The sequence below is a fragment of the Ipomoea triloba genome, chromosome 3 (genome assembly GCF_003576645.1).
Source record: "Ipomoea triloba cultivar NCNSP0323 chromosome 3, ASM357664v1".
Taxonomy (NCBI): Eukaryota; Viridiplantae; Streptophyta; class Magnoliopsida; order Solanales; family Convolvulaceae; genus Ipomoea; species Ipomoea triloba.
In genome coordinates this window covers 5,556,359-5,571,258 of record NC_044918.1, presented here as the reverse complement: position 1 = coordinate 5,571,258, position 14,900 = coordinate 5,556,359, and the positions used below count along the sequence as shown (strand labels likewise).

The 14,900-nt window shown below is 34.9% G+C and overlaps 2 protein-coding genes across 2 annotated transcripts; both read left to right on the top strand.

Annotated features, from left to right (window-relative positions):
- The first annotated feature begins 31 nt into the window (after positions 1 to 31).
- Positions 32 to 1,427, top strand: LOC116014283 (soluble inorganic pyrophosphatase 2-like). The gene is made up of 8 exons (XM_031254309.1): positions 32 to 110; positions 278 to 306; positions 436 to 501; positions 586 to 693; positions 773 to 838; positions 918 to 1,038; positions 1,131 to 1,212; positions 1,310 to 1,427. Exons 1-8 carry the CDS (start codon positions 62 to 64, stop codon positions 1,371 to 1,373), a joined length of 585 nt encoding a protein of 194 aa, XP_031110169.1. The 5' UTR covers positions 32 to 61; the 3' UTR covers positions 1,374 to 1,427.
- Positions 1,428 to 7,480: 6,053 nt separating this feature from the next.
- Positions 7,481 to 13,647, top strand: LOC116012689 (auxilin-like protein 1). Its single transcript, XM_031252328.1, has 8 exons — positions 7,481 to 7,923; positions 8,759 to 12,026; positions 12,104 to 12,170; positions 12,285 to 12,355; positions 12,484 to 12,549; positions 12,649 to 12,738; positions 13,066 to 13,242; positions 13,373 to 13,647. Exons 1-8 carry the CDS (start codon positions 7,553 to 7,555, stop codon positions 13,406 to 13,408), a joined length of 4,146 nt encoding a protein of 1,381 aa, XP_031108188.1. The 5' UTR covers positions 7,481 to 7,552; the 3' UTR covers positions 13,409 to 13,647.
- The last annotated feature ends 1,253 nt before the right edge of the window (positions 13,648 to 14,900 follow it).

The window sequence follows — 14,900 nt, the reverse complement described above, 5'->3', positions numbered from 1 at the left end:
AAGCACTGAAGTAAGTGGAACAAACTCGGGGACCCCTCTGAATCCAAGGATTCTGTCCTCCATGTCTCGCACTTGTGTTGTTTCTCATCCATGGCATGACTTAGAAATTGGTAATAATTGCTTCTTACAGTGTACACCTTCAAGTTTTGTAGTGAATTGTTTTTTAATTATTTTTCACTTATCTCTGGTAAAAGAGCTATAAAAGGGTTGTGCCGTGTCACGTGTGTGTTTAATGTGTATCAGTAGTGCTCATATGCTCAATGCTATGTGGTTGCAGGGCCAGATGCACCAAAGGTTTTTAATTGTGTAAGTGTTTCTTTGCTGTATTAGATAGATACTGACATATGCTGGAAAGTTACATTGAAGAAAGTTATATTCATAAGTTACAGTGTTTCTGCAAATGTTAACAAAGGTCTTTATTTATTTATGTTGCAGATGGTTGAAGTTGGAAGAGGTTGCAAAGTGAAGTATGAGCTTGATAAAAGCAGTGGCCTGATCAAAGTGAGTTCAGCTAATTAAAGCCTGGATTTTAATTCAATCTGCCACTGCCATGGTCTCTCATATGCTGTGCTAGCTATTTGGTAGGTTGATCGAGTTCTTTACTCATCTGTTGTTTATCCACACAATTATGGGTTTATTCCGAGGACAATTTGTGAAGATGGTGATCCCATGGATGTTCTGATACTTATGCAGGTTACTTGAATTAGGTTAACATTTTCTTGAATCTCTTCACTTCATTCTTTCTAACTGTCCCCTTTGTCATTCATTGCAGGAGCCTGTCCTACCCAGTACCTTTCTTCGTGCCCGTGCAATTGGATTAATGCCTATGATTGATCAGGTTAGTTCACTAAAGTTCGGTGCACTGGATTACATGTAGCAGAGAAAACGGTGATAGAGGTAATATAATGATTTTACAGGGCGAAAGAGATGACAAGGTAATAGCAGTGTGTGCTGATGATCCTGAGTTTCGTCATTACAATGAGATCGGGGAACTCCCTCCACATCGCCTTGCTGAGATCCGCAGTTTCTTCGAGGACTGTATCCTCTACTATATGCACAGAAGTTTTGCATGTTTGTGTTTGCACTTGCTCTTCATGTTTCATCTTCAATCCTTCACCATCTGTGAATAGACAAAAGGAATGAGAAAAAAACAGTGCGAGTGGAAGACTTCAAGCCTGCAGAAGAGGCTGTTGCTGCTATCAAGAAATCCATGTATGTTGACACAACTACATGAAAGACATAAAAAAGAAAGCTGATTATGCTGGTCATCCTAATTACTTTTTGTTCTGTTTGTGATGTCTCTCATCAGGGATCTATATGCTGCTTACATTGCTGAATGCAGAAAGCTTGGGAAAGTGATTAGCAGACTCTAATGGGATTTTTTTGGCTTTGATGGCATCCTTGTTTGAACTTTTTTTTTTTTTTTTTTTTAAAAAAATAATTTTGGGGGTTATACATGAAGGTTGAAGTGTGGTGGACAATGCACCAGAATGAAAAAGAAAAAAAGGAAAAAAAAAACATATCTGAGATTGGATTCTCTTTCTGTTCTTTATCAGTTTGGGATTCATACTAATAGGAAAAAGTGTAAAATCTGAATGAGTTTTTCAGTTTTTTAGTCCATCATTTTTTTTTTAAAGTCATATATTGGTCCATGCATGCAAAATTGTTAATATTTTGGTCCCGTGTTATATCATGAACTAGGGTCTAAGAGCAATCATTATTGTGTAAATCATACTATCAAATAATGTACATTCAGTACACAAATAATGTATTTTTAGTATATTTGAAATGTATATTGTATTTAGGAAAAATATATTATTTGAGTACTAAAAGTATATTATTTTGTATAATGTACATTCAATACACACGTAATATAATGTACTTTTACGGAGTAGTATATTAAAAATGTATTTTTTGTTATGGTCCACATAATACTATGTAGACCGTACACACAATAATTTACCCTATGATGGACTCTAGTTAAAAAAAAATTTAGAAGCGGTGTTTCTAATTAGCTTTATTTCATAAGCAACTTTAGTATTTCTAGTAAATAATGTAAATACATACTATATTAATTACATGTTTACGAAATCAATTCATTAATAAGTCCATAATTTTTATAAAAATAAAAAATAGGCTAGGACCAATATATGATAGAAAATACATGAACCAAGAGTAAGTAAAGATAGCCAAAGTTTCCAAGTCTTCTAGCTGCCAAGCATTGAGTTTCATGCATGCGTATGATTATTTTAATTCCTTATCCATGTTGTCCATCAATATAATTGCTTTGATTTCTTTATTTTATCTTGCCCCAATTATTGTAGTTTTAAATTGCTATGCAAATTGTGATTCAAGAATGAGACAGTGACAGAAATCCCCTTGTTGAATTACAAAAAAATACTGGTGAAAAACCATTTAATATGCATTTAAATGTGTAGAACATGAACATTTCCCTCCAAGAAGTGTTGCAAATGTTTTCCATAGAATAAAGAAAACTACCAAGATTACTAAGGTCTTTTAGTCAAATTTACTTACCAAGATTGACGGGCTACGTTGAATTTATTGAGATGCCAGCCAAATTTCAGATATTTGAAAACAGAATCTTTTCTTACTTTAATAATGGAGTGCCTTTATTTCAAGTTCTCTCAACTGAGATGTACAGACCAGGCAATAGATACCATCCACTCTCCACAATTCCAAGATTCAAATTTCAAGGTATTGATTGATTTTTTTTTTTTGAAGAAGAGTATTGATTGATTAGTTATACACATATTGTTACAGGTGTAAACACGTATATATTCGTGTGGTGGATATTGATGTGATGTCTGAACTCTGAAGTAATGGTACCAGATCTTTTGACGATGCTCCGATCAAGATGTCTGATTTTTCGCCCATATATGATCATAACTTTAGTTATAGAACTACGAATTTTGTTATATCAGGTGATAGATATCCAATATGTATACCCGGTCGATATTCGGTACCACCTAACAGGTAGTCGAGCCTATAGTCAGCACTAGAGACGTGATCATAACCTCCAATTTATTACCTATTTATTACCCATTGATTACCCATAAATCTCCATAAATCCTCCTAATTACCTATAAATTCCATTTATTGTCCAATAAATTACCATTACCATGTAAACTACCTATTCTTCTATTCTAAAATAGGAGAGTAAAGTTCAAAGACGGGGAACGGCTCCAAGGCTAGAAAGAAAAACAACAAACAACATGTACAAAAATCATTTACAAAAATAGTGAATTTCTGACTTGGCACCGCCTAAAAATGCGGCTGATTTTTACCTTTCAATTTTCATATTGAAATTCTTGTCTCAATCTATTTTTGTCATTTTATTATTTCACTCAATCGGTAATATTGACCCGCCGAGTAGCTACCCTCGGGTCACGAAACCAACATAAGGTATTATCAATATTGTATTAAATTTATATATGCATATTGAATGGATTTTTGTAGTATTTTTTCTTTATGAAAACACATTGTGGGATGGGAATATTGGATGAGAATGAGGCAACAAGGCGTGCTCATTCTGCAGCATCTGTTCATCAAACCATAATTATTATTTCTGTTTATGCAAGTAATGTTATGTACTGTCAGAGTGAAGCTTAAAATACAAGATTATATAAATATTAATCAAGTGTAATATAATGATTGACATTGCAACAAATCATAAAGCACACCCCCATCCCCCACCCCACACCCACGACAAGGACCCCAAGACAGCTTTTTTGAATACCTTCTTTATCATATCTATTTTCGGAACAAAAATATTATTTGTATCAAAATTTTGAATTAAATATTAGGATTATGGCCATGTTTGGTAACATAGTTAATTTATCAATCAATTTTTGGCTTATTTGATCACTAACTTAGTTAAATAACCAATTTAAATGTTTAATTAATTATTTTTTTTTGTAATATCTTATTTAAAAAGTTACTCAAAGTAACTTTTCGAGAAAGTCATATGATAATTAGCTATCAGTGACAACTAATTTACCAAATATTTTTCTACAATCAGCTAATGTTATCATCTAGTCAAACTTGCTAACTCAATCATCTAACATCTATTTACCAAACACCCCTATATCTTTTTATTTATTTATTTATAAACATCATAATATGTTATATTTATTAAGTACCTGTAAATTAATAAATTTTATTATGGAGTACAAATTAATCTTCATGTAAAGTAATGTTTTTTTTTTTTTGAAAATCATGTAAAGTAATGTTATTTACTATGGATATGCCATAATTTCAAATGTAGCCTTTTTAATATTCTAAAAGTCATCATTTGGGGAGGTGGCAAATGATTATTGGTCACCGGAAACAAGTGTAGCCAATAAGCAGAGATAAATATAATTTGATGAAGAAAAAAAAAAAAAAGAAGAGAAAAGTGACATGTTTGGCTGTTTGCATTTGGATCTTGTCTCTTTCATGCCAATATAATGTTTCTTTGGAATCTTTGAGCACCGATTCGGTGAAAAAGACATTCCGCTGTAACTATGCAATTGTGAGAATTTAGATTAATTTTTATAGTAATAAAAATATCAATCGTTATTTGTTAACTTATAAATGAGTTAATGATTGATTTGGACCTTGACTATAGTGAAATTATTGATTTGATATTTGATTACAAATTTACAAGTTTTATCAAATTAAGTCTTCAACATTGAAAATCTTATCTGTCTTTCACTATCATCCTATGACTCAAATAAAATATCATTTTACGACTCAAATTGACAGGATGATGAAATTAGGTAAAATTTTTAAAGTTGAATAATTAATTTGGTAAGAATAATAATCGATGACCAAACAAATAATTTTACTATAGGCAATTGAGCAAATCCATTATTTTGAGTTACACATGATTAGTCACAGTCATTGCGGAAGGGGATGAAGACATCCTTAACGACAGGTACTCATGCGCCATATATGTGAGGTGGTTTCTTTGTTTTATGAGTTTGTTGGCAAGCGGATGGCCTACGAATCCTTCAATTTGCTTCCTCCCACTTGATGTTTTAGTATCTTTGTTTCATCGTTTACGACCTTAACTGAACCCGCAAAATAAATGATTTGTACTTTAACAAATATGAGAAAATATTTAGTGTACGGTAGTTATATAATATTTATATACTATTAGTATAATAAATATCATTTTATGAATTTTTTTCAAAGGTATCTTCCAGTCGACAGTCAGAAGACTCACTGGCGGATTTAACGTGGGGCAGTGAGGTCAGCTGCCCACCCCCATATAGCCCTTATATATATATATATATATATATATATATGAGACGTGTTTTAACTTAAGGAAGGGTGATGGTTTGAATCCTGAAGGCTGGAGTTCATCCTCTTTGTAGGTTGTAGCTTTATATATATATAATTTTTAAAAAAATTAATAATGAGATGTGTAATTTATAATGTATAAGTTTTGATGTGTTTTGTTTTTGTCTATATCCAACAATAGTTATGACTATATTTCTTTTCAGTTTTTCATCTTTTTAAAATAATACGTTTCCATTACAACGCAATATATGTTCATTGCAACTTTCTTAACTATTGAAGTACAAAGAGTCAATATTGCTGAGGAGGCTCGAATCCACAACCTCCCATATAAGAAGCAACTTGGTGCTACATCTTTTATGGATTGCTCCTACTAAGGCATTTTTTTGGATCTGCCACTGAGAAGACTAATCCTCCGTCCCAACGGTCAGCACACTAACTATTGATATTAAATATTGTCACATTGTAAAAAATAAATTAATTTTTAAAATGAATTAAACATCTTTCTATGAATAACAATGTATCAAGTGTTTTATCGAAAAATATACATTGCGTTGCATATCAATGTTAAAATGAACTTATCAATTATTCGGCTGAGGCGACTTGTAAGGAAGCTCTATTATGGATCAAGAATAAGGGTTAAGCAATGTCTATATGGAACTAATTGTCAGACTCTTTCATTCAGTATCACCATAAATCACAATAACTTTCTTATATCAATTTTGTCTATTGTAATTGTGTTTATCTTTTAAAGCTTATTAATTCTTGTTTAGTTTGTTACTTTGTGTTGTCACTAGATCAGTGAACCAATTTGTCCATGTTTTAACTAAGGCAGTTAGCTCTCTACTTGATCATTTAGTTTGGACTTTTTACCCTCCTAATTCTATTCGTCGACGGATAAGTTGATTCATTAATTTATTAAGTTTTTTCCTTCCAAAAAAATAATAATAAAGAACTTGTCAACATGCCAAAGAAAAATTAAAAATAACATTATATATAACTTTAAATTAAAGAAAAACAGTTATAAACTCCCAAAATTGAATGAATAGTGCATTTACATCTTTAATTAAAAAATATATATATTTGGACCTCTCAAACTAAGCACACAAGTGTAATTGTGTTATGAAAAATACTTCACACCCCACAATTACCAGTTTACCACTTTCTATTAGTAAAAACGAAAATTATTTATTTTCATTTATTATTGATGAATAAGTGAATTGACTATTACTACTACGAATTAATAAGAAATCTTTGTATTTAATAAAATAATAATATGTCATAAAGTGATAATGCTAAGAATCTCTAAAGTTTTAATGTTGTATAATCACTATGTTACCACTTATTTAGCAAATATGTGATTTTTTAATTTGTATGCTTGGGTTTCAAACAAATTATTTAATAATAATAATAAGTTCTTTTTCTTTTTTTTTCTTTGAAAACTAATAATAAATTCTTTAAAACATCTAAAATTTGTTTTTTTTTTAACACAGCGACTAGCAATCTTAAGATGGACACTTGTGATTGTCCATAAGTAGCCACAATTATATAAAAGATACTCCGCATTCATGATTAACTTTGTAATAGTTAAGTTTCAAATTTTTTATTTTTATTTTTTTTGTAATAGTTGTGGTTGTTTCATTTTCTTTTTAAACTAAAATTTTCAGATAATGATGATTGTCAAATTCAAAATTTATATCTTTCGGGACATTTTCTTTAAAATGTTTGTTGTGGTCTGGTGGTATGGAAGATAACGAATTCGAGCATACTAAAAAGTTAAAAAATAACATTTTATTTGAATTTGATGTCACGAAGAATCGTACTTTCGTTGTTTTAAGAAATCTTAATAAAAATTTTTCAAATCGATTTTTTTTTTAAATTTTTTTTGAAATACTCATAATTTTATGACCATTTATTTGAAATGGTAATTGACATATCATCACACTACTATACTAGCGATAATTGAGTTTTTGACTTAGATGACTTATTTGATATTTATTTTCTTAATTAAATTAAAATTCGGAATTAAATTCCTTTACTAAGAATCTTATTATTTACCATTCAACCCTCCTGGGTCTTTCCCCAGCCGGACCTGCGGTCTTCCATCAAACAGAGAGTGTGATAGAGACAGAGAGTGCAAACTGATACGAAATATATATTGCTGTATTTGCACATTTATATATATACGTTTTTTGTACGTATATTCAGATAATTTAAGAGATAGAGAGAGGGAGAGAGAAGGTTCATTTCCATGGAGAATCTCTCGCACTCGTTTTCCAAGAGGAGTTACCATGGAAATGGCTTCACAACCAAAACGAGCAAGTCGCTCTACGACGACGTTTTCGGAGGTCCGCCGAAGTTGGGTGTGCCAACGCTCTCTCCGCGCCTCGAGGACTACACCGAGATTTTCGGCGGCTTCCACTCCTCCCGAACTTCCTCCATTCCGATTCTGGATCTCCCGGCGGTCGACGACCACGACGAGGAGCTCTCTCTCGATGTCCGGAGCTCGCAGTTCGACTACTCTGAGATTTTCGGGGGGTTCAACGTTGTAGATTTTGCGCTTTCCTACGAGGATTTGGTGAGACAGTCCAGTGCTGGTTACAATTCTTCTGATGAGGCCTGGTATGGTCACTATAGCCTTTTGTGATTTGTCTCATTTGCTCTATCCAATATGAAGCAGAAATTTTCATGTTTCTTTTTGCTCATTTATGCATAATTGTGAGCTACTATGCTACATTGATGAAGACTGCTTGAAGAACCGATTTGCTTTTGTCTTTGTGCTTTAACTAAACTTTTATTGGCTTCTGGATCGACATTTTAAATATAATTAGGATGAGAAGGGAAGGTGATGGTAGAAAAGTAACAAGTAAAATGTTCTAGCAGGCTATCATTTTATTATTTGGCAGCAGCTTAGTGTCAGCATTTGTGTTTATTTTGAGGTTTATTCTGTTCCAATGTGCTAAACTTTGCTTAAGATTGAACTGGATTGAAAATTTAAGGTTCTTGCACTGCAACAAGACAACAAGAAATTAATCTCTTGCTGTTTCGCTTGCTAGCTTTGAGGGTTTATCTGGATTTTGGAAATTCAGGAGTGGTTGAAAGTATGACACAAATGTTTTGGTCAAATTTAATGCTGGACCATCTTATCCAGTGGGAAGAAGAAATTGCTCCCTACACTTCCCAAGGGGTTTTAAATTTTTGTAAGGAAGATTGGTCCCATAGAAGCCATCCGCTTTCCTACAAAGTTGTGGGGATAAAAGAAAACACCACAATACCACATGGTTATGAATATTGTTTAAACATTCTCGTTTGTGTACATGGTACTACATGAAGATGTTACATGTGAATATCTGAAGAAAAAGCTCATTTTATTTAGTGTTTAAGAATTGCGTTTTTGTCAGTTATAAATGGAAGCTGAATTTTGCTGTTAAATTTTTCTTCCATCTCATGACCATAGGAGTCCAGCTCAAAGTGAATCGCTCTCAGATGATTCTGATCCTTCTGCTTTTTCTGAAAGGAGTCAGAGCATGCCCTATGCTGATATCCACTACTCAATTAATGATGATAAGCAGTTCAATGTCTCATATCACGGGCCTAATGAGAGAACTGATGTGGATGGTTCAGACGTGATGACAGACATGAGTCGGTTGCAGGCTGCTTCGGGATATACCTACGTGATTCCTGAGAACCAGAGTTCAAGAAATACAGAAGATGGGAAGGCTCCTATAGAGGCAACTATTGATGTCAGCCAGGGTATGAGTTTTGGTGGAAGCATTTCAGAAGAAAACCGATTTAAGAAAAGTGCTTCCCATTTCACAAACACCAGTTTTGGAGTTTGCGGAGATGATCCAGAACCTACAAAGCTGCCCTTCTGCAGTGTGACTGACATCAGCTTACGAACTAAGCCTTCTCAATTGCCACCACCATCAAGACCGCCGCCTGCGTTTGCAGAGACAAGCCAATCTAATAGACCAAATTCAAGACTGCATACTTCCAAGAATTATGCTTGTGAACGAATACCAGGTGAAGCTCCATTGCCCTTTTTTGCTGCGGAAGTCGATGCAAGTTCATCTACTGAAATGATAAAAGATGCAATGGCAAAAGCGCAAGCGAAGGTTCGAAGTGCAAAAGAATCTATGGAAAAGAAGAAGCAAGATCTAAAAAGTTGTAAACAGCGACTGCAGAGCAATACTATGGAGGGAATTACAAGCAGGACTTTTGATGAACCTGCCCATCACGAGGATAATAGAGTGCCAGGAAAGTGTGAAAAAGAAGCTGGTCAACATGAACCATTTTCTGAAGAAAGCAAAATAGTTAAGAAGACAAACAAGGTTGAATTAGATCTGTCTGAAGGAGGGAATTCCATCAATTTTGCTGGAAAATCTTCAGAAAACAAGCAGGAGGAAGGTTATTCTCAAGGAGCTCATAAAACTGACAGAACTGTTGCATGGAGGGAAGCAATGGAATTCTTTGAAGTGACTGAAACATTCCTACCTCAGGACGCATCTCAGAAACTTAAATATGAGATGAAACACATGGACTCACATGAGCACCAACAGCCGATTAGAGCAGCTGCTGATGCATTTGGACAGCATGAAAACTGCAAAACATTTAGACCTGCCAAAGGGGCTCCTGAGTGGGAAGAAGACAGGAAACAACTAAAAATGACCAAAGTGGCTTTTGAGTTGGGTGAGGAGTGTGGAAGATCTGGTAAAGTGGATCAAGATCCATTTGAACTTGATTTAAATTTGGGAGAATCACAGCAGCAGGGACAAATATCAGGGTTAAATAACAACGGATATAAACATGATGTGGTCCCCAGTGAATCTGAGCAGAATATGGACAAATTTAGAGCTAAACCAAAACCAAACCATGACTGTGATCGATTTGATAATGAAAAGAGTGTCATGGATGCTGATGCAAGGAAAGTAAATGGAAAAGAGCCAAAAATGGACTTGGAGAAGGAAGAATACGAGGGAAGACATAATGCTTCTGTTGATAAAATATCAAACGAAAATATTTTGAAGCATGGTCTTGAGCAGGAGAAAAGAGATGAGCAACAAGAAGGGGACTCTGGAGGAAAGGAAAAAAATGTTGAACAGGAGGCTCTTGAAATAAACAAAAATGGAAACAGTATTAAAGAGTCTCTTTGGGAAGAAGATGTTGAGCAGGAAATCAAATGGGAAAGCAAAATGAATGACAAGATATTGAAGATGGATCTTGAACAAGAAGACAATAAGGGACACAAAGAAGTGGCTTCTAATAGAGAGGATCATGATAAGATCAGGGATGCTTTTAAGTGGGAGCATGGTTGCAAGCAATTTCCTACAGTTTTCCCGAAGAATGAACCTGAAGAAAAAAACCAGGATCATGAAAGAGAGGAATGTCGGGTGGGACCTTGTAATTCTTGTGAAGGAAATGGAGGTGGGGTGAGAATCACAAAGTTTCAAGAACAAGAACACGATGAACTGAGAACAGCCACAACTTCTGAGGTAGAAGTTGATAACATATCTGAAGAAGCTGATGAGCTTGATGATATTGACTGGATAATTGAAGATCACTGTAAGCTCGAAGAATTGAGTGAACAGGCCAAGAACAATGAAGCGATTTGGATGGATGGGAAGAATGCTGCTACATTTGATAGGGCCTATGAATCAAGTTTTGATGAGAAGGTGGATGTGAGCCAAATGTCTGAGAAGCTTGACAGAAGTTTTAAAAAGCTGGAAGAAACTGAAGCAGCCTTTATGCATGACAATGAAAAGATAAAAGCTGAACATGAAGATGGTGAAGAAGAAGCAGAAGTTGGAGTGAATAATCTGCCGGTTGAAGAAAGATTCATCTCATCCAGTGAAAAACAAGACAACTCGCAACGTAAAGATGTCAGAAATCCACCATCTTTGGATGGGCATCTGACAAACTCCCAAGAAATTGGCATTGGCATTGGGAAATTGCATGTTGAAAAGGAAAATTTGGCCTCTCAAATGGCATGCCATTCTGAAAATGTAAAAGCAACAACTTTTGAAGGGCAGAAAGGGAACAGCAATGGGGGATTGCAGTTTCCCATCAACAAGGAGGTTACTAAAGAGAAGTTTTCACGTCAAGTTGTTAGGAATTGGTCTGACAATGGAAGGAAAATTGGAGAAGCTCTGTCAGCTGTTCTAGAAGATGGTGAGACCCCATCACAGACAGATCAAAGAAGCACTAACAAGAGCACTGGACGAGAAGAGATTATGTCAAATGAAGGCAGGATTCCCAAAGAGCTAAAAGTCGAAAGGCAGGCAAGGGAGCAAGAACTGGAGGGTGAATATCTAAAAAAGATAGAAGAAGAGAGGGAGAGAGAAAGGGAAAGAGAAAAGGACAGGATGGCTGTGACTGGCGATGCTCTTGAAAAGTTGTATGCTCAAGCCCGAGAGAGATCAGAAAGAGCTGCTGTAGACAGAGCTGCTACTGAAGTAGGGCAAAAGGCTACAGTAGATAATCGAGGAAGATTAGAGAAGCCATTCATGGATGCTAGGGAGAAATATTTAGCTGAGAAGGCATCTGCAGAGGCTAGGCTCAGGGCAGAGCGTGCTGCAGTAGAGAGAGCAACTGCAGAGGCTCGGCAGCGTGCCTTTGAGAAGGCAATGGCTGGGAAGGCTGCCAATGATGCAAGAGAACAAGTGGAGAGATCATATTCTGATAGATTTTCTGGGAGTACAGAAATGAGAACCCGCTCTTTCTCTTCTGTGAGTATCTTTTTCCTTTTGTTTTTGGGTGTTTACATACAATCCTACAGCAGTCTATTAACCAGTGATAATGACAGAATATTCCGGACCAACAGAATCCACAACCCTCGAAGTTGAGATATTCATATTCTTCAGCTAATGCTGGTATGTAAATAAGGGCTTTCCCTTATTGGTTATCAATCCTGCATATCACTTTTACTTTTTGTTGGGAACAATTTTTTTTTTTCTGCTGCAAATTCTTAATTTAAGTTGTTATAGGCATTGAAGGTGAATCACCTCAGAGATGTAAAGCTCGCATAGAGAGATATCAAAGAACAGCTGAGCGTGCTGTATGTGATTTGTTGTCTTTACCCCATTACTTTTAAAGGGTTTATTTTTTTGGAAGGGGGGTGGGGGCATTTATAGAGCTCTTATGTTTACCTGTCTATACATCTCATGTTTTATGGTGTCACTTCAGGCCAAGGCTCTTGCAGAGAAAAACATGCGTGATCTTCTTGCTCAAAGAGAGCAAGCAGAGAGGAATGTACGTGTCATTCTACTTGACATAGTTTACATATTTACCTACATAGTTTACATATTTACCTATTTATTGCATATGACCTATGTGATGGTATGCTTGCAGAGATTGGCAGAAGCTCTAGATGGTGAAGTTAAGAGATGGTCAAGTGGGAAAGAAGGGAATTTGCGGGCATTGCTTTCAACATTGCAATATGTATGATATCCTTACTCAATGCATGATTTATTGCTTCTCTGGCTTTACTTTTGTTTTTCTGTCCCCCTGAATTGTCCTGTCTTGAGGAATTCCTTCCATTCTTACTCCGTACATCTTTTCCTTGATATGTGGAGTGTCAGTTATATTAAATATTTACAATATTAATAATGTTAGAAAAGGAGGCAAAACTGGTGTTCGAATATGTCTTTGAGAAGCAAATAAGCAAATACCTATACCTTTTTATTTTCCCGTTGAAGTGAGTTGCATAGTTTTGTTTTCTTTGTGAGTGTCTGTCACAAGTGAATGACTAGATTAAGTTGTTGACAGATTCTTGGGCCTGATAGCGGTTGGCAGCCAGTTCCATTAACAGAAGTCATAACTTCTGCAGCTGTAAAGAAAGCTTACAGGAAAGCCACTCTGTGCGTCCACCCTGACAAATTACAGCAACGGGGCGCAACCATTCAGCAAAAGTATATATGCGAAAAGGTCTTTGATCTTCTAAAGGTGTGTTCAGATGCCCGAGTCTTCAGTTTTCTACACCACGTTGCATGATGCTATGTTCTGTTGACAAAAGGCTCCTTGATTATATCCCTTCTAATTTTATTTTATTTTATTTTATTCTTGATTTTTATAGGAAGCTTGGAACAAGTTCAACTCAGAGGAGCGGTAGGCGGTAGCCAACACATCAATCCGGCTATAGTGCTGCTGCAGCTGTTGTAATTTATACCATTACCAAGTCAGGGTTTTTTCCCACCTGCCTATCTTTTACAAATCTTTACTCTTTAGCTTTGTGAATGTAAGCTCCAGGCTTCCAGCTCCAAGAAATTTGGATTTTAAACATATTTCACACGAACACAAGAAACAGAAAAGTTTTTCTCTTAGTAATGCAAAGGTTTTGAATTTAAATTATTTTCTCCCCCCTTTCTTTTGTTTTCTCTTAGTGGACCATTTTTGTTTACAATTATTTTAGTGGTTTAGGACCAATCTAGATTTCAGCTCCTACTATATAAAGAGGCTTAGATATATTTCAATTATGACTAAATCAATCTGGATTGATTCTAAAATACTTGCCGACAGAACTGGTCCACCAGGAAGAAAAAGGCAGAAAATTTTGATTAAATAAAATAATTTCAATTCAAAACCTTTGCATTACCAATACATATATGCATATTGGGCTAATGGTAAGAATGTGTGGAGTTGTATATTGGCTTTTTTTTTTTATTTGAGTAAATTAATTATAGATAATTTAAGTTGATTTGTCTCCTCGTGAAGTTGTAATTTTTTACCGGTTATGATTACAGAATAGGTTTCATGTAGAATGCATTTTCAAGTTTAGTTAATGAGTTTTATCTTCAAGTAAAGATTTCAGTAAGTTTAGTTAATGAGTTTTATCTTCAAGTAAAGATTTCAGTTTATTTTTTTTATAAATTGAAGGAGGACACTAGAGGGTTAGACAAAAGGTATTAATATTTAATACCAGCCTAATATTAAAATTTATCTTTTGTTGATTTAAGAGGCCGGTTGAGACATTTCAAACTAGCATTCAACGTTTTGACATTTCTATGCGCCAGATGTTACATGGTTAGCCACCTTTAAGAGCAGCAACATTTGACTAATTGTATAATGTTTTTGAATTTCTTGCGCAATCTGTTCCTTTTTAAACGTAAACTACTCAACCATACGCTTTAAATGTCTCTGGAAATAAGTCGCATGCACAAAATTTAATAAACTACACCAAATTTTCTCACTTCGGCGTCTCATAATGTTTGATCCACCAAGAGTGCTGTTTGGTATGTCAGTTATTAATTTGATAACTAAAATGTTATAAGTTCCACTTTCAGTCGGAGCAACCTATTAATATTTTTATTTGAGCTAGTACATAATTTATGTTGACTTACTTACTACAAAACATAGTATCACTTTCTTTGTACCTTGCAACCTAAAAAGAGTGTGTCATTTGAACACAAGGTATTTGGTATGGTATGTTTGATATCTTTAATTCCAGTGTTGTGTGAACATTCCAAATCGATGTAGCAAAGAACCAAACGCGGTCTACTTGTTAGCATAAATGAGCATAAAGAATGGCGCCAGCATGATCAGACTTTCTGCGCCCACGTACAAGTAGTCAAACAAGACAATTCAAGTTGCTAGCTACCATTGTC